The sequence below is a fragment of the Sceloporus occidentalis genome, unplaced genomic scaffold (assembly GCF_023333645.1).
Source record: "Sceloporus occidentalis isolate IW3139 unplaced genomic scaffold, rSceOcc1.0.p SCAF_3, whole genome shotgun sequence".
Lineage (NCBI taxonomy): Eukaryota > Metazoa > Chordata > Lepidosauria > Squamata > Phrynosomatidae > Sceloporus > Sceloporus occidentalis.
The window spans coordinates 106,318,632-106,344,562 of NW_028316983.1; the positions used below are offsets into that span (position 1 = coordinate 106,318,632).

The 25,931-nt window shown below is 39.4% G+C and overlaps 1 protein-coding gene across 1 annotated transcript in view; it reads right to left on the reverse strand.

Moving 5' to 3' along the window:
* LOC149316541 (collagen alpha-1(XI) chain) overlaps positions 1–25,931 on the reverse strand; it is a 325,693-nt gene that overhangs the window by 83,037 nt on the left and 216,725 nt on the right. Inside the window, exons 38-43 of the mRNA XM_089515788.1 lie at positions 24,328–24,381; positions 21,947–22,000; positions 17,379–17,486; positions 16,343–16,432; positions 13,788–13,841; positions 6,807–6,914 (exon numbers count right to left, since the gene is read on the reverse strand). Of these exons, the coding sequence (XP_089371914.1) occupies positions 6,807–6,914; positions 13,788–13,841; positions 16,343–16,432; positions 17,379–17,486; positions 21,947–22,000; positions 24,328–24,381 (468 nt within the window). The remainder of the gene's footprint in view (positions 1–6,806; positions 6,915–13,787; positions 13,842–16,342; positions 16,433–17,378; positions 17,487–21,946; positions 22,001–24,327; positions 24,382–25,931) is intronic.

A 25,931-nucleotide genomic window follows, 5' to 3' on the forward strand; every position in this document is an offset into this window, starting at 1 on the left:
TGCCTGGACTAAAGGGACCTTGAAGCAGTGGTACATGTACTGGTAACCTCTCGTCTTGATTTCTGTAACACGCTCTACATGGGGCTACCCTTGTGCCGAGTTCAGGACCTTCAACTGGTCCAAAATATTTCAGCCAGACTGCTCACTGGTACTTCCAGGTCTGACCACATAACACCTGTATTGGAATCACTTCACTGGCTGCCAATCAGCTTCTGGGCACAGTACAAGGTATTGGTTATTACCTTTAAAGCCCTACATGGCTTGGGCCTGAGTTACTTGCGGGAACGCCTGTCCCTACATAATCCATCCCGCACTCTCAAAACATCTGGGAAGAATCTATTGGAAATACAAATGATTGGTTTGGCTATGACTTCCCAAAGAACTTTTACTACCACTGTCCCTAAATTGTGGAACGGCCTGCCAGAAGAGATCCTTCTTATTACCACCTTGGACACGTTTAAGAAGGCAGTCAAGACAGAGCTCTTCTGGCGGGCCTATCGATCCAACTATTTAGGATGTCCATCCATTAATCCTTGACGATGATTCTGTGCAATTCTACTGTTATAAAACTGTCACACTATGATAAATTAGATTTTATTTGATATTATTATTGCTGAGATGATGTACTTGCATTAGATTTATTGCATTTTATTGACTGTCTTTGTATGTTTTTATGGGGTTGTAACCCCATCTCGATCTGCAGGGCGAGGTGAGGAATTATTATTATTATTATTATTATTATTATTATTATCATTGAGATGGAGGAGGAGGAGGAGGAGGAGTCATACATGTTGAAACTAGGGTTTAAATTAATCTGTACTGAAATATTTGGGACATGATTTTTTTTTGTCAATGTAAGGTGTACAACAAAATCCCCCCTGTAATATTCTTCAAGAGTATGGCATATTCTCATAGGTTGCAGGTGGGTGAATTAGCCTCTCACTCTTGACGATGAAATCAAAGGGATTTTGTTGGGGGGAGTGATTGCAAATACTTTGCCATTCCTTCAGTGTTGTTTCTTAAAATGAGAATGTTTCAGCTCTCTGTCTTTCTTTCCTAGTAATGGAAATGACACAATATTCTACCACTCTCCTCAACTTTGAGAAGTCATTTAGAGCAGCAAAGAGTTAAATCATTAAAAGTGGTAAGGAATCCCCTTCCTCAAGTGCCAGAGTTCACTAAATCACTGAAGCTCCCCTTATGTTTGCAGAGTAAAGACTGTTATTGTGTGAGATGGAGAGATATACTCTACAATGATGTAGTTTAAGTATAAATTAAAAGGTCAATAGGTTTTGTTTGTTTTTTAAAAAATGCCTAGCACCAAAATTTTTGCCTGAAATGTTGCCTGACACCAAATGACAACAGAATAGGTACCAGACTAACTTCTCCACATGATGCCTTCCAGAGAGGCAGGAAACTATAAATGAAAAGAACCCTGTTCCAGTTACCAATACAACACTTTTCAAGGCTGAGGCATCCAATGAGGACCTTATTGTTGAATGAAATCATATAGGAGACAATGATTCTTCAGGTACTGAGAACACAAGTAGTACTTTAAAAGTATACAGCAGCATTTTGATTGCATTCAGAAATGGACCAGCAGTAGGGATGGAATTCAAATTCATTCATTTTCCAACTGAGGTTGAATTTGGAGTTCTCAACCCCCTGAGAAACTTATGTAGGAAGAAAAACAGCACATTAAATTTGGAGTTCCTGACTGAGATATTTAGATGAGAAAAAAAACCCAAACATGTTGAAGGTGTTTTTGTCATTGTTGTGGTTGTTGTTGCTGGCACAACATAAACTGCACATTTCTGAGAACTGCACAAGAGTTTGAGAAACTGTGTAGCTTTACTGTAAAAACCTATACTCAAGGTCGGCAAAATTTTCTCATGGTAAAAACAACTTCACCTGCTTACATTGTTTTGCAATATGTACTTGGGAAAAGTGTACCAAATGCAAAACTAAATTGTATGTTGTATAAACAATACAATAAAAAGTTCGCCATCATGGCCGTGGCCTTTACCGGTATGAAAGTTGCACAACCTGAATGTTACACAGCAGGAAAAGAACTTGGGTCAACTGAAGCTTCAGCCACAGGTTTTGTTGTGTAACAATGCTGTGTTCTGTGCTACGTTTATGTTTTGCAAGATTTTTGCAGTGATGTTGTGTTTTTATATAAAAACAGCAACCAGGCACAACCAAATCCCACACAATAATCATGTTATGAAGAAAACAGCAACATTTCACAACAAAACCACATGCCTATTTCATGTGTGTGCAAAATTGCTGGATACTGTACACATTTTTTTGCTATGGAAATGTTTTGTTGTGCCACAATGCTGTTTTCTACCTTAAAAAAATCAGTTTTGTACAAAATACACATGTCACTGCATGGAAATAAGTGTTGTTGTTTTTTTGGTGCAAATCCCCCAATTAGAATGTTGTGCAATTTCCTTTCCATACCAAAAGCTGCCCAGTTTTCATGAAAGGCTGCCCAATTTTCAGGAGGAAGCTATGTAGTTTTTTGGGGAAGCTCTGCACCTTTATTAAAGAAAAGCTATGCAATTTCCCATTACTGCAGGGACAGGGGTGGAGATTCTGAGAGCCTTAAAGCTACATGATGAAAAACTGTTTCATTGTTCTTGACATTTGTTAAAGCTAATTAATGTAGTTTGAGAACACTTTAACCGTCATGACTCCATCCTATGAAATCCTAGGATTTGTATTTTGTTGTAGTACCAGAGCTCTCTGACAGAGAAGGCTAAATATCTCACAAAACTACAAATCCCAGGATTCCATAGGATGGAGCCATGACAAGTAAAGCAGTGTGAAACCATTAATTCTGCAGTGCAGATTAGATCCAGGAAGAATCAGGATTTACCATCCTTAACCTGTAGCTAGTAGAATTGTTCTAAAACTAGTGAGATTTATTTCTGCTGGTCATACAGCATCTTCATTTTGTATCAACTGAAGTTTTTGAACAATCATGAAACACAGCTCTATATACAGCACATCACTGTAGTCTAATTCAGATGTGCACTGCAAGGAGTTATAACTATACTCTAGATGAGTGGCTGCAGAAGACAAAGCCGAATACGTAAGACAGAAAGAACAGAGTTTCAGATCATGCTGCAGGCTTATATTTGATTCTCTTCAGAGCTTTCTCAGACCTTCCAAATGTTGCATTCACAGATCCATTTTGGTAAACTCAAAGTCAAAGCATTTAAGTTTTCTGTGAACTTCACTCCTGGCTACTTGCTCAGGCAAGATAAGGACTCATACATATAAATGACAAATATCAGAATGTAACAGTGCAAACTAGCTTAAACTGTTATAGAAACTGTTGTCTGTATTTCAGAATTTCAATACTTTTTATGATAAGTGCATTATAAATAAATACAGATAATATATCATGTTAGAGATTAGTGGTGGAAATGCAAATGAAAATAAAGGAAAGGAAAATTAAAAAATCTCATGAATACAATTTTCCAATCTTTTGGTATATCAGATAAATGTTGTCAGTATAATGTGGTTAGTGCCACATCAGCTAAACTGGGGGTGGGAAGAATAGAATAAAGTATCCTGTAAGAAAGTATAACTGTCTGGAAACCTGAAAAGAAATACTTCATACTGCAATATTTTGAAGTAAGATCCATTTGTATTTAAAAATAAATAAAATGGGTTTAATCTAGATGAAGTGATATGTACTTAATTCTCACTGAATGTAAGTTCATCTAACTTTTGTCTGGATCCAAGCCATTGCATTTGCTATATAGTCCTTCGTAATCTAGTTGCTCTTTGAAAAATGTCTGAGGCTTCAGAGAATGGGCACATAGGTTTACACAATCATCAACTATACATATTCATTTCTATTATATTCTGAAGGATATAATAGAAGTTTTATTTAAAACAAATCTTTATTTAAAACAATCTTAGAAAGTAAATTTGGATAAGATAATTCCTGATTAACTATAATTTTGGGACAGGGCCAACCAACTTCCAAAGTAATTTATTGAGTAACTGTTTGCAGGGAATCTTTTTATGTAGTTTTTCTTTTTTAAAAAAAAGTTGCTGTTTTCAATGTTGTTGCTGCTGCTACTTCTGTGTGTCCTCAAGTCATTTCCAATTTACAGTGACCCTAAAGCAAACTTTTTATGGCATTTTCTTGGTGAGTTTCTTCAGAGGGTATTTACCATTGCCAGGGGGACTTGCCCAAGGTCACCCAGTGGGTTTCCATAGCTGAGCCAGGATTTGCTCAGTCCTAGTCCAACACTCAAACCACTACACCATGCTGGATTTCAGAGAGAGAGGGAGGGTGGGAGAGAGGTAGGTAGGTGTGTATGTGTGTGTGTTAATAAGATTATTTTAAATTGTGTTGTAAAGTTTATTGTCAGGGTTTCTTTTAATTGAACTGTTATTAGCTTTGTCTCCTGAATCAGGAGAAAGGTGGCATATAAACTGAATGAATGAATGAATGAATGAATGGCTATTTTATTTGTACATTAGGAAATTGCATATCCAGTAGGGGCATGGCTAAAGTGTCAGGGGTGGGGACTATGAGGCAGTATAAAGTGCCGGTCTGGATGCGTTCTAGGGGTGAAGAAGGGCTGAGTGTTCACACGTTTGAAGCCCTTCTTCCTTCTCCTGGGGTGCCATCTTGGTGCATGCCTGTTAACATGGGGTGTTCCATGATGATGTCCTTTGTGTGCAGCACCCAAACAGCACTGCACACAAGAGGTGTCATAATGCTGTGCTGGGTGGTTATGGTGTCCTTTCTACAGTGCAAAAAGGTGCACCTTTTGGGGGCTTCTTTTGCTCTGTGCACAGGGTGCCACATGTGGTTGCTGTGGCCTGCTTCCAGGGCTTGAAGGGGCGGTGTTGAGCCGCCCATCTGTCGAGCCCCTAAGAAGAAAGTGAGCAGGGCTTAAATTTAGTTCAAGACCCAGTGTGTCACTTGTAGCCAGGCTGGGGAGGAGGAAGTGAGGATTGGTCGGGCAGAGCGGGGAAAGGAGGGTCAGGAAGACCCAGAGGAGTTGGGAGAAAGGAGGGCTGTACCCAAAGGGTGGGGTATAAAAGGTGAGGGACAGGTGGACGAGAAGAGGGGCGGCGAACGCAGAAGACTGGGGTGGGCAGAGGCGGTCACGACATGGAAGAGCGGAGTCACCAGGAGCCCAGGACGGGTAGGCTGCCCAGTGACCCTGCAAGGGAAACATAGTTTGCTAAGGGTAGGATCTCATGTAGAGGTGGTTTTACCAGACCCCAGAAGAGAGGGAGACTTTAGATACCCCAACGAGGAGGACTGGCGTAGACAGTCAAAGGAGACTCTGAAGGGTGAGTGGTGGGATCCCCGCAGTGCCCAGTGGGAGCAGCAGCCCGGACCGGAGCTGAAGGAAAAAGCTGAGCTGGAGTGTTTGGAGAAGTGTATGACAGGGAGTCAGCCAGAGGCGACAACCAGCAACCCGCAGAACAATTGAGAGAGCCCATGAACACTCAAAATATATTTGGTGGTGCAACTGAAGTTGGGGAACACAGACAAGGGTGGTTGAAGTTGTAATAGTTGCAGATAAAGTAAAATTTGGAACGTTCGAGAATGGCTAGTGTGTTTCTTCCGAGCCAAAAGTTTGAACAGTTGCTTGTGTGCTGAAACCATGTCTCAGGGAGTTAATGCCCCACCCACACCACTTTAACTCTGAACTGAGCTAGATGATGTTACTGTTCTCACATATAATAGCCGTGCATAGATCTTTCCCCTCATCCTCTATGATATTTAGCTAAATACACAAGAACTTGGCTTTGTAATGCAGTTTCTCAGACCCCAGTCAGTGGTGTTCCATGCTGTGGAGGAGAAGCCAGAAACTCTTGACATAACAATTCTATGATATGAGGGAAGATCTAGTAGCCATTCTGAAAGGGATCACCAGCTATTGTGTTCTTTTATAACAACTAATCCCATCCTTGTACCTTGGTAAACCAGTGGGAATCGTAACTATTTTTTTTTCTTTGAATAAAAGCATACCACAAAGTACTTTTGAAACCTTCTTAAGATTCAAAAGCTGATTGTAACACACAGCATGGTGGATTTAGTGTGTGTGTGTGTGTGTGTGAAAGAGAGAGAGAGAGAGAGAATGAGTGTGTGTGTGTGTGTGTGTGTGAGTGAGTGAGTGAGTGAGAGAGAGAGAGAGAGAGTATCTTTTCCCTATCAGGAGTAAAAATATATGCACTCTAGCACTGTATAGTTTAACATACATTAGATAATGCACAATATTTATTTTTAAATATAATTAACACATAGATTTGTCAATATGGCACTGAATCTTTAACCCAAAGCTCATACTAAGGCAGTTTTCCGATGAAGTGTATTTTCATCTCTCTGTACACAGCTTTTCACTTAGGAGTTACACTTGAATAAAAAGACAGCAGGGTAGTAACTAGTAATGAAATCTGATATGAAAATGAGAAATAAAGGAGCCCTTCGTAAACTAGAGCATTAGGGTACTAGGTTTAAATCAAAGTTATGGTTTGACAAAATATTTTATAATCGAAGGCCACTACTCTTGTGCTCATAATTATCAGCTTTGTTTAACCCCTCTCCTTAGGCCTTAGGATTTGATAAAGTGTGCAAGAAAATGTCATTGACTTTAATTAAATTTCTCCAGTACTCCACTGTAAATAGAAAGGGAGTATGCTGGGCACATAGGCAATAGAAAGGTATTGGAGTGTGAAGAACTAACATTATTGGATATGAAAAGTAATAACTTCTGTAATATAACAGTCTTATGTGCTTTCTATTCAGAATTACTCACCGGAGCTCCCTTTTCGCCTGCTGGCCCAGCGGGACCCTGGGGGCCAGGGCGGCCTGGCAAACCAATTGGGCCAGCGGTTCCTGCTGGTCCACGTTCACCAGGTGAACCCTGGAATTAAGAGAAAAGAATGATTTACTATGATCACTTCCTACCATAAATCCTGAGAATTAAGACTGCTAAAACATTGGCAGATGTCATAGCTTTGCCACTGAAATGCCCCACACATCCATGGTAGTCACATTAAAGAAAGAGAACATGTATGTGGGCATCTCATGTCTCTGGTCCAAAACACACTGCAGAAATAATCCAGTTTGAGACCACTTTTACTGCCCTGGCTCAAAGCGAAGGAATCCTGAGAACTGCCTTTTTATGAGACATTTCGCCTTCTCTGTAGGAGAGCTCTGTCGCCACAACAAACTACAATTCCCGGGATTCCCTAGCACTGAGCCAGGGCAGTTAAAGCAGTCTCAAACTGGATTATTTCTACTGTGTGTTTTGGATCTCTGTCTCCTACACAGTCTAAAGACTACAAAATCTAAGCAACCCGAACTTGACATGGATATTAAGGACATCCTGGGGATATCTATCTCATGGTTGTTGTTTTTCTTCTAATGTGTGTCTTCCTGTTTCTGCCATACCTGCACGTCTCTGATACGTAGTCAGCTGAACATAGTGTGGATAACAAGGGAATGACAGGGTTGTACACCTTGGGGTTTATTTTACTTTTAATATGGATTAATTAATGTTAATTAATAACTGCCTATAGCTTTTATTCAGTACCAGCTGGAAGCTTCCTAAAGCAGCACAGAGGGCATTATCAGCAAATTACATCTGCGTTGAAAGAACTGTAGCCTGTAAATGGCCAGACCTGGTTTAAAGTTGCTTAGAAAGCTGTGTACAAGTGCAAAATACAAACTCAGGAGCAGGATGTTTAAATGATCAGCGGTGCAACTATGTGCCTGTTTGGACTTTGAATTTATTAGTGGTAGTGCTTAGGATGTCAGTTTTAGTATATGGCGGCTCAGCAGAGAGTGTTTAGCTTCGCAAAGCCACTTTCTGAAAGTCCATACCCGAGTACATTATGCAGGCACATATCCTTCTGGGTTCTCAGACCCTAATACCAAGTTACTTCTTCCAACAAGCGCTCCTATAATTTTTTCAAACAAAATTTGGAATTTTGTTTGTAGATTGCTTAGGTTCCCCCCACCTTAAATGTAAACAATTCATGAATATCATAAAATTAATAATATAATCAGGGCCACAGTATATTGCTAGAGTAATGTGAGATGTCTGTCAAATGAGAATCTGTTCCTCCTCTCTCTCCCTCTCCCTCCCCTCTGTGTGAACGAGAGAGAGAGAGAGAGAATGAAAACAACAACCTTTAACTGAGCTGGATTCTTGCAGCAAACCATTTGATACCCCATGTTAAGCTAGATTTGCTAGAATTAGTTGGGGCTTTCCATTCTATCAGTAAGATATGCCACAGAGTGAACACTGAATGGATACGACTCATATGCATTTTTGAATTAGAATACCTCTATGGTCCATGATTCCAAATAAAGTTGTATGCCTATTTCATGATTAGTGCACATTTGAAACAGCTTAGGCAGGAATTTTTAACATATGGCTCATGGTCCAAGTAATGATTCACCCACCCACCTCCAGCCTTTAATTTCCTTCCTGTTACTTTTGTGAGTTGTATTTAAATATGTTTTTAATGGGGAAGATGTCCATTACTTTCATCAGATTCTCCAAAGGGTCTATATGCTAAAAAAATGTTAAGACACACCAGCAGATGGATAAAATATCTGTGACACTGAAATTATCCCCTTTCCCTGCTCATGGCTTGGGAGATAGATAGCTTCCATGGGCAGAACAACATTGGTCCATAAAAATTGTCTGAACTGATCTGGATGTGTTTGGGGTTTCAGATGGGAGCATTTCCCAACTCTTTGTGAAAAGCAGACTGAACTTCAAACCTTCTGTATTCAAAGGATGTGTTTTGCCAATGTACTATGACAAACACACACTCCACATGCCAATTTCAAAAGGTGCTGAGAAAACTCTCTTATATGGAGCCTCTCTATCCACATCAAGGATGTGAATCTCCCTTTGTCTCATTCTCATATGTGATAATGCAACTCCCTAAAAAATTTCTGTACCAGTGAAGTATGTGTGTTTGTATGAGTGCGCATTTGTACTGAAAATATTTGTCCTTTTGACTCTGGACCTTTAAAAATTAGAAGCACTAGTTTGGGTTGTTTACATGTTTTGGACTGATCAGCTGGCACATCTAGGCTTACTATAGAGATGTTTTGTTTCACCAAGTGAAAAACAGACTATTTTTGTTAGAGACCTCCTGCACAAATTGCAGAAATCTTGACAGACAAAATACTTCTTGATGGAAAAAAGTACCTGTTGTCTCACCCTAACACAAATGGTGAGAAATCTTGCAAAAGCTATCAATTTCTTGTTATGGTTTCTCAATACAGTTGTCCCTCCGAATTCATGGGGGGGGGGGGTCCATTCCGGGCCCCCCACGAATTTGAAATTTCACGGATATTCAAATTCCAGGGCGACAGGGCAGAGAGAGGAAGCAAGAGGGGACCCATTGGCCATGGTAAAGGGGGGGGGGGGCGGGGTATGAGCTTGGCAGAAAAGGGATTGCCATCGGTTACAGGGTCTGGAGGCCCCGCACCCTCACTCACTGACTAAGGGAGAGACCCCTCCCAGCCCCTGAGACAAAGCTAGACCCCGGGGGGGGGAGGTGAAAGAAGGAAATAAGGAGGGAGGGGAGGAAGAAGATAGAAAGGAGTGTGGGGGAGGGAGGAGGGGGAGGTGGCAACCTCATGAATAATCAAAACTGTGAGTTCCAAATCGATGCATTCGGAGGGACAACTGTACACTGAGAAATCCTCTCAGCCAGAATAAAAATTTTTGCTATTCTTCAGACCTATCAACTGAATTTTGTAAAAACAACTGCAGAGAATAATGATAAAAAAAAAGAAATTAACAGGAAAACTGTGCATAACGCTGAAGTGCGTATAGCTTGGCACTCATTTCGACAGCTGAAAAATATAACTTATAAAGAGTCAAGGCCCATAGTGGGTGAAACAAATGTTATATACCCTTCAGTACATGATCAAATGAAAATATGGGCCTGCTTTTTAAAAAAGTTGTCAGCCATAAAAAGAAATAAAATAATGGCTTATTATGTGCAAGAAGAAAATCTATTTACAGATAATGGGATAGCTCAGTGATTCCCAAACTCTGGTCTTCTAGGTGCTTTGGACCTCAACTCCTAGAGGCCTTAGGGTTGAAACAGACAAGCCAAAAGGAGTGGCTTCTGGCCGCTTCCAGGGCATGGCGTGCAGATGATGCATGCCCCCGATATGGCCGGAAGCCACTCTGAGGCCACCTAAGATGTTCAAGGCCAACAAAAGGAGTGGTGAAAATCCACTCCTTGTCAGTGCCCCATTTGGGACCATGTGGTGGCCCGCTTTCAGAGTGGGCTGTTCAGTCACCATGTTCCCCGGCCGATCACAGCTGCAGTGGCCAGAGGCTCCTGGGAGTCAAAGTTCAAACCATCTGAATGACCAAAGTTTGTAAACCACTGGGATATTTTATTGTTGTTGTCAAACATTTTTAAGATTTTCAAATTTCAGGTCTTTTAATATGAAAGTCTGTCTCTGTGTTTGGACCACAATATCCATTTCAGGTTGCCTCTGAGAGATAATATTATTTTAAAAATATTCTTATAATGAAAATGGTGATATAAATATATAGCTGTAGATATACAAATATAAACCTTCATGTTCCTTCTGTGTTTTCTTTCTCCTCTCTCTGACAATTATTATGTGCTTGAAATGCACAAGTCAGAAGCAGGATGGCAGAGGATAAGGGCTTGTCTTAAACATTAACATGCCATGACTGAAAGGCATTGAAAAAGATTGAGGCTGCATGGCTTTGATTAGAATTCCTAGAGAGTGACAATTAAATTTCATGGCAATTATAGTTTCATCTCATAGAGGTTAGATAGTTTGTTTTTACATGTTTGTTGAGAAATGGGTATATATATGATGGCTTCAAAATTGGACAAAAGCATCCCCAAATGTGAAGATGAAATAAAGGCAATGGGGTTTTGGACTTATACCGTGATCCTTGCCCCCTGTGTATTTCATTGAATCCCTGATGAAAATAGAACCAAGAGATAAATTACATGATCAAGAGTTTCACACAATACAGTTCCTGAATGTGAAACAACTGATGCCATTTTCAGAAGGTGAGTTTAAAATTCATATCCCTCAATTGTCAGTTTTTGTGTCTAAGATTTTATAAGAGCATATAGCACACAGGGAGGCATGATCCTACCTGAAAGTAAAAGTGATATAATCCAGCACGGCATGTACACACAATTCTACTAACCCAGGGCTGGCTAATCCATATACTGTAGGCAAACTAGGGTGGCAAAATTTAGGCGTGGCTTGGTGGCTTTTTGTATATTTTTTGCGAAATTAAACAATATTAAAGTGAAAACTCATTACAGCACGCAACGTAAAAGCAAGCCACCATATGATGGTTTCTTTGTACAATGACCAAAACATAAATGTATGTCTCCCTATGTCCATGGTACTGTTTTTAATTGGCTTTTTGACTAATTCTCAATACTATCACAAGAGATTCGAGGCTAAGTTTTATGTCATGTTTAGCTTTAACAAATGAAACAGCGGAAATCAAGGGGTGAAAATAATTATGAGGGGTGACAGGGGGTGCCAAAATATTTCTCGCCTAGGGTGGCTAAATACCTAGAGCTGGCCCTGTACTGACCTGATGGTATTAACTCAGCATTCAGCAGAACCTGGAGAGCATTCAAATATCAGCAATTTCATCCTCCACTTCCTTATTGAGGATTCAGTGCTGAGTGGTGATTTACATGTCAGTGAGGTTTTGAATTTGCTCTGAGTTTTAGTGTGAATTTTAAAAGTAACTATATCATGAAGTAGAATGAACCAGGACTGTGGCAACCATGCAGCTTGATCTCAAAGCAGGCCACCATCACGGTCGCAAATTAAATCTGTGGCTTTTTCCAGTGGCATTGAGCCACCTTCGGTGGCCTCAGAACCACTTCCGGCCGCTTTGGGGGTGTGCGTCAGCTGAATGCCATACTCCCAAAGCAGCTGGAAGCCACTTCTTTTGGCCTATGTTGAATCTATTTTGAGGACAGAGTCCAGCACCTTGGATAGTTCTTTTACAGTCTGAATTAACATTTGGAGCAGATTTACATGGGACCTGCCACTGCTATGTGGACTAAAGTAAGCTGTATCACAGACTATGAATCTGGGGAAAAAATTTTGAGGCTTGACAGAAGTGGTTGGAAATGTATGACCTTTGCGCTGTATGTAGCACCTCAGGTTCATTTGTACCTCCTGAGCCACCCAGAGTTTATTTCAATAGGGGGGTATTAAGGATAAAAGTTACATCCAGAGGCTCCAAGTGTATGATTCCTTTTTTTAAAATCATTTTTTCTAAATGTCCCTTAACAATTTCCCAAAGACAACTTTGCTTTATAACTGGAAAAGCATCAATTTGACAGTTTTGTTCTCAGATGAAATTCAAATTTAGTGTAAGGACACAAGCCATATATATCACATTGTTTATGCTTTTTAAAATGGAATGAGCCATATTGATCTTGGTAAAAGAGCAGTTCTATGTCCTTTATCTGGACTATTAATATTAAAGTTTACATTTTCTACTTTTTATAGAGTTATTAATTCCCATAATCAACAGACTATTATAAAGACTAAAGGCACATATTTCTGCATTGTTCACAGGCCTCTGTCCACTGCTTTGCTTGGAAAAATGACATTTGGAAACTACACTTCTTTGAATCCCAAGCTAGCATAGGAGCAGTACAGTACAGACGGGAGGCTCCGTGCTGTCCCTGTAAGCCCTGTATCTGTGCTGCAGCATCCTCATGCTGCAGCACAGAAGCACCACAAAAAAGAGCCGCCTAGAGTGGCTTCTTTTTTGTGATGCTGGAAGCAGGAAGGGGTGCCACCATGATGCCACTTCCTGCCAGCGAAGCATCATGGCGCCATCCGTATGGATAGGAGGCCGGCATGATGCCGGCGCCCATATGTATTAGGGTTCAGGAATGTGCGGTTGCTGCACGCTCCCAAACCCTAATATCAATGCCGCCACACCACAAAGTGCCAGTGTGTACTGGGCTATAGTCACTAGTCATGCTGTGGCTTTACTGGGACAAATGGTTAACAAATAATAATAATTTCAGCTCAGCAAAAATAATTGCATTTATCACACTCAGGTCCTATATTGTCTCTGAAGATGCTGCTTTCATTAAACAGCATTTTCAGAGGCAAATCACAACAGAATATTGTGTGTGTGTGTGTGGGGGGGAAGATATGAGTTTTCAGAAGGAAAGTGGTACACTTCTATTTTTTGATAGGATCATACCCACTGTAGTCACCCCCCACCCCCAAATAACAAAAGCAGCTAGTTTAGTAATGGTGTTTTGAAATCATGAGTAATACAGTATTACCTCTTGTTTGGCCTTAAACTCTGAGGATTTCCAAAACAAACACTGGAATGAATTTAGCATTAATTTTAAGCTGTTTTCCCTCCCCCATTCAATTTCAAACCACTAGAGGCTGCTGTCTTCCCCACCTTGTAATATCTAATGCAACAAGAAAAGACAATTTGCCCCCTGGCGATAACAGCAGGTTTCAGATAGGCCAATGCATTTATGTTTATAGTTTCTTCTGTTGATGGACCCATTAGTTGCCATAATTACCAGGAAACCACTATTGACAGATAAGAATGGCATATATTTGTGTACTGCTCACAAGAGCACATACACATAACAGCATGAAAAGAACTTAGTTAAAAGGGAAGCATTATTCAAAGTAATGTTAGTGTCCAAGGAAAATTTCATTGTCCTTGGAGCATGCTAATTCTACTTACCAATGGGCCAGGTGGACCTTGTGGACCTTCTCCTCCTTTCAGACCAGCTGCACCCTACCAAAGCAAGGAAATTATTGCCATCATCATCATCATCATCATCATCATCATCTGAAAACTGATGCTGCACAGCATTTTGCAACAACTGAACATTTCTTTCATCAACTCACCAAATGTATCAATAGGACATAAATGTGCAGCATATGGATTATGTACTCATTAATTTTTCAAAGGCTCGAAGCAAAAGAAAACAAGCAAGAAAAAAACCCATATAAAATCCCAAGAACAAACGCCTCCCTCCCAAAAGCTTTTATCAAAACCTAGTTTAATTAACAGTTCATTTACTCCTACCACCAAAGAAGCTTTTAACCACTAATTAAGGCTCTCAGTGCTAAACAGCCTATATTTTACTAAAGTGTTTAGGACAGGTATGGTCAGTTTTATGAATCTGGAGAGACTATTTCCCTGGCCAATAAATTCAATAAACGTTCCTCGAAACCATGACATAGCTTTTGTTTGTTTCCTTAAATATTTACATCCTACTCTCTGTCTAGATAGTTCAGGGAAGTGTACAATAAAACTTGTTGTCCCCTTCTCCTGAGCAGGTGTCCATGCCTTTCTCACTCTCTCAGTATAACTGGCAATATAGTTGGGGGGGGGGGGGGGGAGGTATGATTTTCAAGCAATTTCCCCATTGAAGGAAACATTTTGCAAACATGTTTGGTAGTATGCAAATTTTTCAATGCAGAGTTTAACATGTATGCATTTTGTGTGTTGTTTTTTTTTAAAAAAAATCACATTTATTTGTATATTAAAGATAAAAGTAAAGGTTTTCCCTTGACATGAATGTCTAGTCATAACCAATTGTAGGGGGCGGTGCTCATCTCTTTTTACTAAGCCAAAGAACCAATGTTGTCAAAGACAACTCTGTGCATGTGGCCAGCATAACTGTACAAAGTGCTGTTACCTTCCCATCAAAGTGATATCTATTTATCTACTCACATTTGCATGCTTTTGAACTGCTAGGTTGGCAGAAGCTGGGACTAGTAACAGGTGCTCACTCCATCATGTGGCACTGGACCTCGAAATACCAACCTTCTGAACTTATGATCGTCAGAACTGGCATTTTAACCACTAAGCCACCGCATCCCATATTACATTTTACCTACCCTGGAATATGAGGATTTTAGAATAGATTTTTAAGTTTGCATGCTTTTTTCAAATTATTCTCCTGAAGTACATTTTTGGGAAGTGATTGGATGAATCTCTTACCCATCCTTTATGACCAGGGGCCCTTTCACACTAAATAATTATAGCACTGTGGTTCCATTTTAACTGCCATCATTCCTTCTTATGAAATCCTTGCATTTGCAGTTGAGAGAGGGATATTTAGAATCATCAGCCACAGAGCTTTAGTGATCTACCTGACTACATATACCAAGAAAGCACAGGATGTAGGAACAATAGTTAAGGTGGAATCATAGCACTATAGTTTTCTAGTCTATAATGGCCCTTGGATTTTGAGTTACTTTTTTACTTCATTCCATCTCAGACACATGACAAGTAAACTCCAGGTTTAATCAGCCAGTTATGTACACAGTAGTTCTTGGTATCTTCCATGTCAGTGGAGCAGTAAATCTAGTCTGAGTTTTAACCCAAGCTCTATTGCTATCCCCAAATAAATTCAGTATATTGGACAACAAATTTGGATTTAAGAGTTTGGAAACTAAACCCAAGAAGGATTAACTGCCCCATTGTCCTGGGAGTCATTTTGGTAGTACAGGCTTGCCTTTGTAGGATAGGCTTGCACAACTTGTGATAAATGCTGAATTCACACCACTTGCCATTTATTGTGGCCCTTGAGATGCTTGACTTTCATTACTTTGCATTTCCAAGTAAGCAGAAAAGCTTATTATGCTCCTTAGGCTTTGCTCATATTGTTGAATCAGAAGATGTGTAGGTGTAAGGTAATGTGAAGGAGCTCTCGGCTGAAATGATAGCCACAATTCAAATAAGAAAAGGGATGGTATTCCCTTATTTAATTGATTTTTGCTTATACTTCCAAACAACTTCACCCTCCTTTGCTTTTCAACCTATTCTAAAGCCTCACACATTTAAGAAGCAATTGCACAGTAGCTGATAAGAGTATCAGACCTGAACCACAGAAGACTAGTTTACCCATGAAACAGATGGGATGTCCTTGGGCCAGACATGATTTCACATCCTAAACTACCTCTCTGAATCATTGTGAGATACTATAGTGATGCTCTGAACAGTTGGACAAGGCGTGTTATACCAAGGCCTCTATCCAACTGCTGGATGCAGCTGGAATAAACCAAATGAATCAATGGCATTTACACAGATATTGTCTTATCATTCAGCAACTGATTCAATTGGATTATTTTATATTTATGCTGCAGAGTATGAGGCTGTAGACCTCCCTGTACATACATAATCTTTTGGGCTGGTCCTTTTGCGTAAATAAAAGATATATATACACACACATCAAACTAGGTGCTCTGTATGAATGTTTCCTCAGCAATAGCATATTACCATACCTGAGCTCCTGGCAACCCTCTTTCTCCTGGGAAACCACGAAGTCCTGGAGGTCCATCTTTTCCAGAGATGCCTTGAGGACCAGGATCACCCTAGGATAACAGGCAAAGACTAGTTTCAAAAACATACTACAGGGCGGTCAGCTATGGTCAGGAGATTGTACATATGACATTTCATCATGCACACTGGATTGCACACTGGATTCATCATATACAGTGGATTGAAATTTTAATGAAAGAATTCTATATCTGGTCATGTGTAAAAATTCTGCTGAATACTAAAGAGAAAAGGGGGAAATGATGCTTTATTTCTTTAACATGTAAGCTGGGAACATATGCAAATACAGCCTCTTTTATGAGTAAGTTTTCCTTTGTTAACTTACTTTAAATTTTCTTTGGTCACAGAAGCAGTTACCTGGGAGCTGTTATGTCATCCATAATCAATGAGCGTTACAGTATAATAGATCAGCATTCCTAAGAACAGAGATCCAGGCTCAAAGGCACAGTGCTTCAACCTGTGCAGTTATATAGCCTAGATTCAATTACATCTTAATTAATTATATTATAACCAAACAATTAGCTGTTGTTATCATTCTGAGCCAGATTGTCATTCTAAAGAGGAACTTGGACACATTATATTCAGTTTCTCTCAGCAGTTAACATTCAAAGTTTTCCTGCCCCCTCCCCCCCAATAACCCTTCAAACGAAAAACTGCAGGTTCATTGTGAAGGGTTTTGTTAGTAGTGACAGTTGTGATCAGGTGTTGCAGATCTGAGCCATGTAAATAAACATATAAAAATGGAATATCAAATCCCACATGGGCCTCCCTACCTGTGGCAAACTGTCATTTATGATAATAACACAAGAAACATACTCATAGAACCATGGAGTAAGAAGGTATTTTGAAGGTGAGCTACTCACCTGTTCCATGCAGAGTCTACAATGCAGGAATCAGCTATAGAATCACTGGCAGGAGTGCAGATATGAATGAATTCTGCATGCACTAAATACAACATAGATTTTCACACATCCCTCATACCTTAGCGCCTTCCTTTCCAGCAGCACCCGGAAGGCCTTGTTCCCCTGGTGGACCTGGAGGGCCGGGGTGACCTCTTTCACCAATTGGTCCTGTCTCTCCAGTGGGGCCCTAAGATCAAAAGTACAACATTCATTAGTTTATGTAACCAACATATTTGCCTTTCCTTGTAAAGAAAACTATTTAACCAATTGTCTTTCCAAGCTTACATTATTATCCAGTGTCTGAAGCACTAATACAAATTGAACACTGACACAACTGTAACAGGTATTTAGGAGTGGTCCTTCTCTCTGTCCCATTACCTTCCCAGGAATGATTGGTAAGGACATGGAAGAAGACACTCTTGGTGGCTTCTCCCAGGCTTTGGAACTCCCACCCTAGAAATGTTAGGATGATTTCTCTTTGTTTTTCTTCTGCAAGCAAGTGAAAGCTTTCCTAATTCCACCAGGCTTTCAGAAACTGTGACAGCAATGGGATTTAATGGTGAGCTGTTTTTATTATTATTATTATTATTATTATTATTATTATTATTATTATTATTTTGTTTTTTAAAAAAGATTTTATCCTTAAATTGTTTTTAAAGGGGTTTAACTTTATATATTGTTTGTTTAACACACATATAAACACACTCTGATGTTTCTGTAAGTATCAATTTGTACTGGTTTCATTCATTTATAAACCACCTTGAATCCTAGTACTGGGGAAAAGGTGGGATATGAATGAATAAAATGTGGTAACAAGAACATTTGCAACAACAATAAGAGCAATCTGTCCTTTCTCTCAACATCATAAAATGTAACATTCAAGAGAATACAAAAAAATATTTTAAAAAACTAAATAACAACAACAAACCCCGGCCCTTTCTCCCCAAAGGACAAGTTACAGTTCCTCTATATGTACAAAGAAGGAGGCCAAAGATCAGGTAAAGATCAAAGAACCCTTCTTTTCTTTATCTGCTTGCTAGTCAATGGCGTTGAAAAACAGTCAGCTTGGCTGACGCTTCTGAAATACAGGGAAATGATGGAGGATGGGTCAGCCTATCTATCCAGCCTAGCTCTTCCTGCCTGTTCACTAGAAGTCCCAGTTCTGGTCTACTGACCAGAAACCTCACCATGAGAAAATGATTAGTCTACAGTGTGGCCTATAACTCCCACAGTCCCTTCCCAATGGCCAAGGCTATTAGTTGGGAGGGGGGCACCTGGAACTCTTTCACACCACATAATTATACCCTCATCATTCTACTTTAATTATAATTATATCCTCATCAGTCTACTTTAATTGTCATTATAACATTGTATGGCATCCTGGGATATGCAGTATATGAACGGGCACTTAGAATTCTCTGCCAGAGAGCTTTAGTACCTCACCTTACTGCAAATTCCATAGTCTGTACACATGACAGCTGAAATGGAATCATAGCACTATAACTATGTACTGTGAAGGGGCCCCAGAAGAGACAGAGGATGCCTTTTTCTGCTCCACAATGTCCTACATTTGTATACACAACATGAACAGCCTTCATGAACAGAGAGCCTAATTTACTTGAATGCAGCAACAACATGTCATCATTGGCCTGAGGGGGAAAAACAAGCTCTGTGTGCAGCATGATGAAGTTACAAAGTCCAGCAATACATATTGTCTGATGTCCCAGAGTAACACAGATGGGCAGCTGTAGAGGGGCCCCATTTCCCATACCATTGGATCCCTATAGAATGCACCACAAGCTTAGTTTTAAGTGCCTTAGGGTTTAAAACAAAGTACAGAGGATTTCCTTGTTTTTTTAATTAAAATTTATTAAAACAGTCTAAAACAAAACATGACAACAAACAATACACCAAAACAACAATAAATACAGGCAATAACCCAGATAAGGCCCTTAAAATTATAGATAAAAAGTGTATTCAGAGAAGGTGAAAGACATCTTTCCATAAAAATTTAGCTAAAATTGGGGGATGTCTAGAGACTAAATCTTGCTGGATGTATTCAATAAAGGGGTGCCAAATCTTATGAAAGGTCAATCCAGAGTGTAAGCCTCTCACTCTGTTGTTATTATCTGCCATTTTCTCCATTAACTACAAGTCCCAGAGTTTAGTCCACCATCCTGCAATATTCAACTTTCCAGTTTTCCAGTTCTTGGCTATCTCAAGCCTGGCAACAGCCAGAAGCAAACTAATAAGTTCTTTATGCTGCAGGGCTATATTTTTATTCATAAAAATGGAGAACAGGAGCAGGAGTAGTGATAATTGTATACTTTGTTTAGTGATCTTGGAGATCAGTTGTAAAATTTCTGTCCAGTACTCATGCACTAAGGGACAATCTAGCCACATATGTACAAAGGTTCCCCTACCTTCACAACCCCTCTAGCATTTTCGATTAGCATACAAGTCAATTTGACTTGTATGGTAGACATACAAGCCAATTTGACTGGGGTGAGGTACCACTGATGGACCAACTTGATAGTATTCTCTTTAATGGCAATTGACCTAGTTTTAAATGGTAAATGAGTCCATATATTTTCCTAGATCTTACTATCAATTGAAAGGGAAGGTTCTGCTTCCCATCCTGCCTTATGAAGCATTAAGTTCCCAAATGTTTCTTCTAGCAGACAATTATATACTCATGCTATTTGGCCTTTAGAATATATAGCCAGAGAGATGCACATGTTTTCAAAAAGAATAATTGTATCTGTATTATTTGATACCAGTTCTGATGCTCCGTTGTGATAATTGTCCCATTGTGGAGCAGGTCCCTAACTGTATACAGACCATAAACCTCCCAACCTGAAAACTGTATTTTTCTGGGCTCTGGAAAAGAGGGTGAGTAAGAAAAGGCCATAAAGGGGAAGGGGAGGGAGCCAAGAGATGCCTCCATTTCTTCCACAAAACCAAGGCAGCAAAAAAGGGTTATAACAAATTTTAGTGAATTTATATATAGATTCATAAAAAACTGATCAAAGGTAGCAATTGGTCAGACTATTTCTGCTAATCAACTAGGTGATCTGACTTAGCTGAGAAGCTTCAAAGAAAAGATCAAGTTTCAGAAGTGACAACCCTCCATATCCAGTTTTAGAATGCTTGACCGCTTTTGAGAAGCATGGGCATTTCCCATTAAAAACTAGGTAGTCCACTAACTTGTTCCAGCTTTAAAAGTATGAGTTTGGTGGTATCGAGGGAATCGTTTGAGAAAGAAACAATAGTTTTGGCAGAATGAAAGATTTAACTAAAGCAACATTGCCCAAAAGGGAGAAATGAAGTGACCTCCAATGGGCCAGTTTTGATTTAATCCACTTAGTGATTAGATTATAATTGTGAGGGATAAATTGAGAGATATCACTTGTGATGATGACCCCTAGATACTTTAGACCTGAGGGGTTGATTTGTATGTGTGTTAGTCCCTCCCAAGAGTGCTGGGTTTCAAGAGTTGCATTGAGACAGAGCATCCTAGTTTTTTGATAATTTATTTTGAACCCAGAGAACCTGCCAAACTGTTTCAATAGTTTATCAATCTCCTTGAAAGAATCAGGTAAGCTTTTAATGTAAAGCATCACATCATCTGCATAAAGCCCAATTTTATGCATAGTCTTATTGATATCTATCCCTTTTATCTTGTTGTTGCCTCTGATCAATGTTGCAAGAGGTTCCAAGGATTTCCCTGTTTTAATTAAAAACCATACCCTAGGTTTCTGGACAGACATATTGTCGATGCTTTGGAAACTTGTGGTGGGGGATTTCAAGGCCCCCAGTAATGGTTTTCTTTAATGGCATGTGGGCCATGAGCTGCATTATTCCTACACCTGCAAAAGCCTGCTTAACAAACCTTGCTTAGTTGTAGATGTGTTTCTATTTAGCCTTGGTGAGACAATCAAAATTTAGTTCACTGCCCATAGTTTTCCTTTCAGAACCCAAAAGACAAACACTGCTGTCTTCAAAGAATATTACCAGTCTTTCAGTTTGCTAGAAATTGTTCCAAGGAAGATCCAAAGAAAATACAGCCTTTTGCCATAAAAGTTTAATTACTGCTATGTGAACATAAATATCAAACAGGCACATCAGAAACTTCATCACAGCATGATAATTATGCTCACAAGAAAAATGTATGCTCAGTCTTCACGTAAACACAGAGATACACTTCACATATTCAAATTCATAGTGACAGTAGGTGTTATATTTAAAAATGTAAATGGAATTAAAAGGTGGGGGGGGGGGGGAGAACTTCAGACACAAACCAAATTTTGGGAATATAAAACCAAGGAGGATAACTGAGCTGGGATTTCATTTATCCTTACCAACACAAATATAACTTGGACAATTAAATGAAATTTAAGTTAATTCAGTTTCTTCAGTTTGCTGAAAAATATTACTACTGAGTCCCATCTTGTTTCCTTTAAAATTCTTTGCCAGAATAAGACGTTCTAGTCTTAACTGAAAAATTCTACATGATTTTCCATGACATCTTTAGCTACCCATCTTAACAAATGAATGTACTGTTAGGAGAGTTTTGTTTCACCATTATCAAATTGAGACTGTACCAAAATCTGTTTAAGTGTAAAATGTAAAAATAAAAATATTTACCTGAGGTCCAACAACACCACCTGGGCCTGGTGGGCCAGTTTTGCCTTGGAAACCCTAAAATAGAAAACACGAAATAGTTACTAATACCTGTGCATATTTCAATGATTTCTGTATCTGTGTAAAAGAGATGATAAGCAATGTCATGGGAATTTGTGTTTTTGAAGAATAAAGTCTGCCATTTCTATTATTACTGTACACACTTAAATGTAAAATATTGAAGTATTTTTCAACGATCTATCATTTCCAGTCATTCTGCGCTTAGCTGCTTCAGTGGCAAGGTTCAAAGGAGCAGTTATTTTTCATAGATCACACTTTCTGAAAAATAGATTAGATGGCTATGATTGCTTAAATAGTATTGCTCCAATTCAGCTCAAATATATGCAGCAGATTATCACACGGATGTGTTAAAAGCAGACAGGCAAGCACAGCTATACATATACACACTTAAAATCACAGAAAAGACAGGCAGATGATTAAAAGTGTGCAAGGAATGCTAACCGAGAAAGAAACAGGACAGTATGGGGATGAAGGATCAAAACGCCCTGCTTCATGAAATGGACCAGCAGCTTGGAAAAAAATATTTTCTATATGTCCCAGGCAGGAACGAATGGAGTGTTCTATAAGAAATTTCAGAGGTATCACTAAATGCTCCTGCTTTCCTCCAAATACTTTTTCTCTAGTACAGCAGCCTCCAGATTGGTCTTGAAACTTTGCTGTAGGGGAAAATCCAGTAGCAACTCGGATTTTGGAACATTTGGTACAAATACTACTGGACATGTCACTCGAAGATAGTCATGCTTCTAGAGCAGTGGAACAAACCATTCATTTAAAAGAAAAAGATCAGGTACTGTGAATTGATGGATTATATCTTGTTTTAGAAAAAACCAAAAACAAAGAGTAGGGAATAAGAAGGTTCCTTAAAGCTTGTTCTTGTGAGAGCATGTCTAATGTCTTGCTAATTTTCTTGATATATGGAATTGCACAAGAATGGAAGCATCTTTTGTGCAGTGCCATGAACCAACAACTCACCAATAGTAGAGTTGCTTTGTTACATTCTTGGACAAGACAAAAAAATGTCTTTAATCCTAGAGACCTAAACTCGGAGGGCTTGTTGTAGTAGTGAGTGGAGCCAAAAGCAAAACAGTGGGACCCAAAGTACCAAGGTATGCTACTTTAGAGCTTGTATTATCAGGAATTAAGCCTCAGGAGTAGAGATGTTGAGGTCTGGCAGAAAAAAATCCTGGGAAAATTAAAGGAGAAAAATCCTCCCCCCGCCCTCCCTTGTTTCCCCTAAAAACCCTTCTTTAGTTAGAGGATATTTTTTTAAGGAAAAAGAAAATAATCTGAAATATTTTCTTTTAGAATGATAAAGCACATATTTAAGAATAAGATATCCAATATTTATGCCTACAAATTATTTCATAGAACAATGTAAGATGAAGGCAGTTATGTAAGACTATGTACAGTATCACATCATTGTAGTTCCTCGTTTTTTTTGTCTGTTGTTTTTATTGGAATGACTGCTATTCTATGGAGGACCTGAGAAGACAAACACTTTTCTTTATCTTGCTAATGTTGATGGCTTCTTCTGTTTATTTTTCTTTATTCCACATAAACTGGCAAAAGGATCGAAGTTCCTTAGAGTCTAAGAGTTCCTTACACTTCAGAATTTTGTAGCTCCAATGTAAGAGACTATAAATACTTAAAAGTAGTAAAAGAAAATTCTAGCTATTGTCTGAAGAAACTGTAGTTTTGATATTCCAAATGCATTTTATATAATATATTTTATGTCACTTAAGTAACAAAGTGATTCCCAATATAAAAGATACTATTTTCCCAATTTTTTTCCTGAAAAAATAATTGGGTTTATTTCTAACTCCCTTCCTCCCGCCATGCTGAGAGTCTTCTCTCCCAAGGCTTGAAACTTTGCAGAAACTTTTAAGCTCTTTTTCTAAAATGTTGACCACTACAAGCCCATACAACACTCGTGAAACCACCCAATAATGGTGTCACACAGAAGGTACAATGGCCATCTAAGGAATTCTGGTGGGATGGATTGGGGTGTGCATTCATTCCCAGAGTTTGAAGTTCCCCATCCCTATTCTAGGGACAGAACCAGCCAGCTGGAAATAAACAAGTCTGTTATAAATCTCCATCACTTCCAGGAAGATGCAAATTGCAATATAGAAACAGTAGGGATCTTTGTTTATTTTGTTCTAGCACATGAGAATAGGACATTTCAATTTTTTACCCCTTGGTGAAACAGCAGGGCATTTTGCTCTCTGTGTTATATTACATCTCCCCCTAAATCAATAGCATTCCTGTATAAAATATTAATGTACTAAAAGGATTTCCATGCAAAACAATACAAACACACTTACAGTTTCACCTCGCTGCCCTGGGTGCCCAGGCAAGCCATCCTTCCCAGGTGGTCCCTGCAAGTGGGAAATAGAAACAGTGAAATGCTGGTTCAGAAAAAGTAGATGCTATCTAGTATAGTGATCTCAGTGGCATCTCCAAGGCTTCTGGGTGGCTTTCAGGTTTATTACACAGCCAATGACTTAGTGGCAGTCCTTTGTTAAGCTGATTGCTTGCTCTTGGACAATGGTGATCAGTTGATGTTCCCTAACAGGAGCTAAGAATGGGATTTTTTCTCTGTCTTTGGACTGCAATTGTATTGTCTTAACTTGAATTAGAAGTCAGAGAACTAAGATGATTTTTAAGGAGACAGTTGGAATTTAGATGAACTGAAAGTAGGTGACAGGTGTGTTTAAGGATCCAAGCAGATGCACACAAAAATAATCTAAAGCAAGCTCAGTGGTATTGCACCCTGATGTTCAGAGCCCATGGCTTCTATTATGACCCACTACTGGGGCAGATTAGCCAACCTATGGTGTATGTTTTGTTCAAAGCATGACATCTTGCACAGTGACAGCTATTTTTATTGCTAAAAGAACTGGATATTGGGGCACAGCTGATTTACCCTCTGAAGGCTCAGACCTTTTGCAAAATAGCCATAAAATGGAATATACACTGGTATCTAACATTAGCTACATAGAGCCTCGACAGGCTGGCCATAAAAGCTGGCATCGGGGCAGAGTGAGGGCATGGCATCTGCTCAATTCATGACCTAACTCCGCCCCCATGCCAGCATGATGTCACATCCTCTGCCACATGGCGAGTGGCATCACAGCATCACAGCGCTCCTCTGATGCAGCGTCCAGAAAACGCAGTGCCAAAGGAGTGCAGAAAAGCTGTGGCATCTGTGACTATGGTGCCCTTTACGCAGTACAAAAAGGAACTATTTTTGTGGCTTCTTTTTCACCAGGGAAAAGCCAGATCAGGGCTGCAGCATGTAGCTGCTGCAGCCCTGATCTGGCGCTGAAAGGGGTGATTGCCGGCCGTCCCTTAGGGGCAGTCTGTTCAGCCCATTAGTTATCTGTATGTCTCCTGGATTGATCTACCAAATATATATAGGGAAATATACAGTGTGACCAGACATCCTCCTTTCCCAGGGTATGCCCTACATTTTAGCTTCTTGCCAAGGAAGAATTCACAAAAGTCCTTCTTTTTTTGGAGCATGAATTTACATTTGCGCATGAATATACATTTCTAAGAGAGTGTTCAGTTTTCCATTAGTCATGTCCTTCCTTTTTCTTGAATGTCCTCCATACAGCTTTAGTGTCATTTTAATGAAATAGTTTATATTTTTGGAAATGATTTTTAATAGTCAGTGCCGGATGTTAAGAGCCTTAGCTGCACTCTGTAAACTCCCCTGCATGCCTGCCCTGCTTACTGACTGCACAATCTGTTTGTACCATATTTCCCAAATTAACATGTATCCTTAGCACCAAGCATACCAGATGTAGTTTTCTACTGCATTAAAAGGTTTGTGATCTTTGTGTATGACCAAACAAGCTCCAGTACTAACAAAGATTTGTGATCTTTGTGTATGACCAAACAAGCTCCAGTACTAACAAAGATT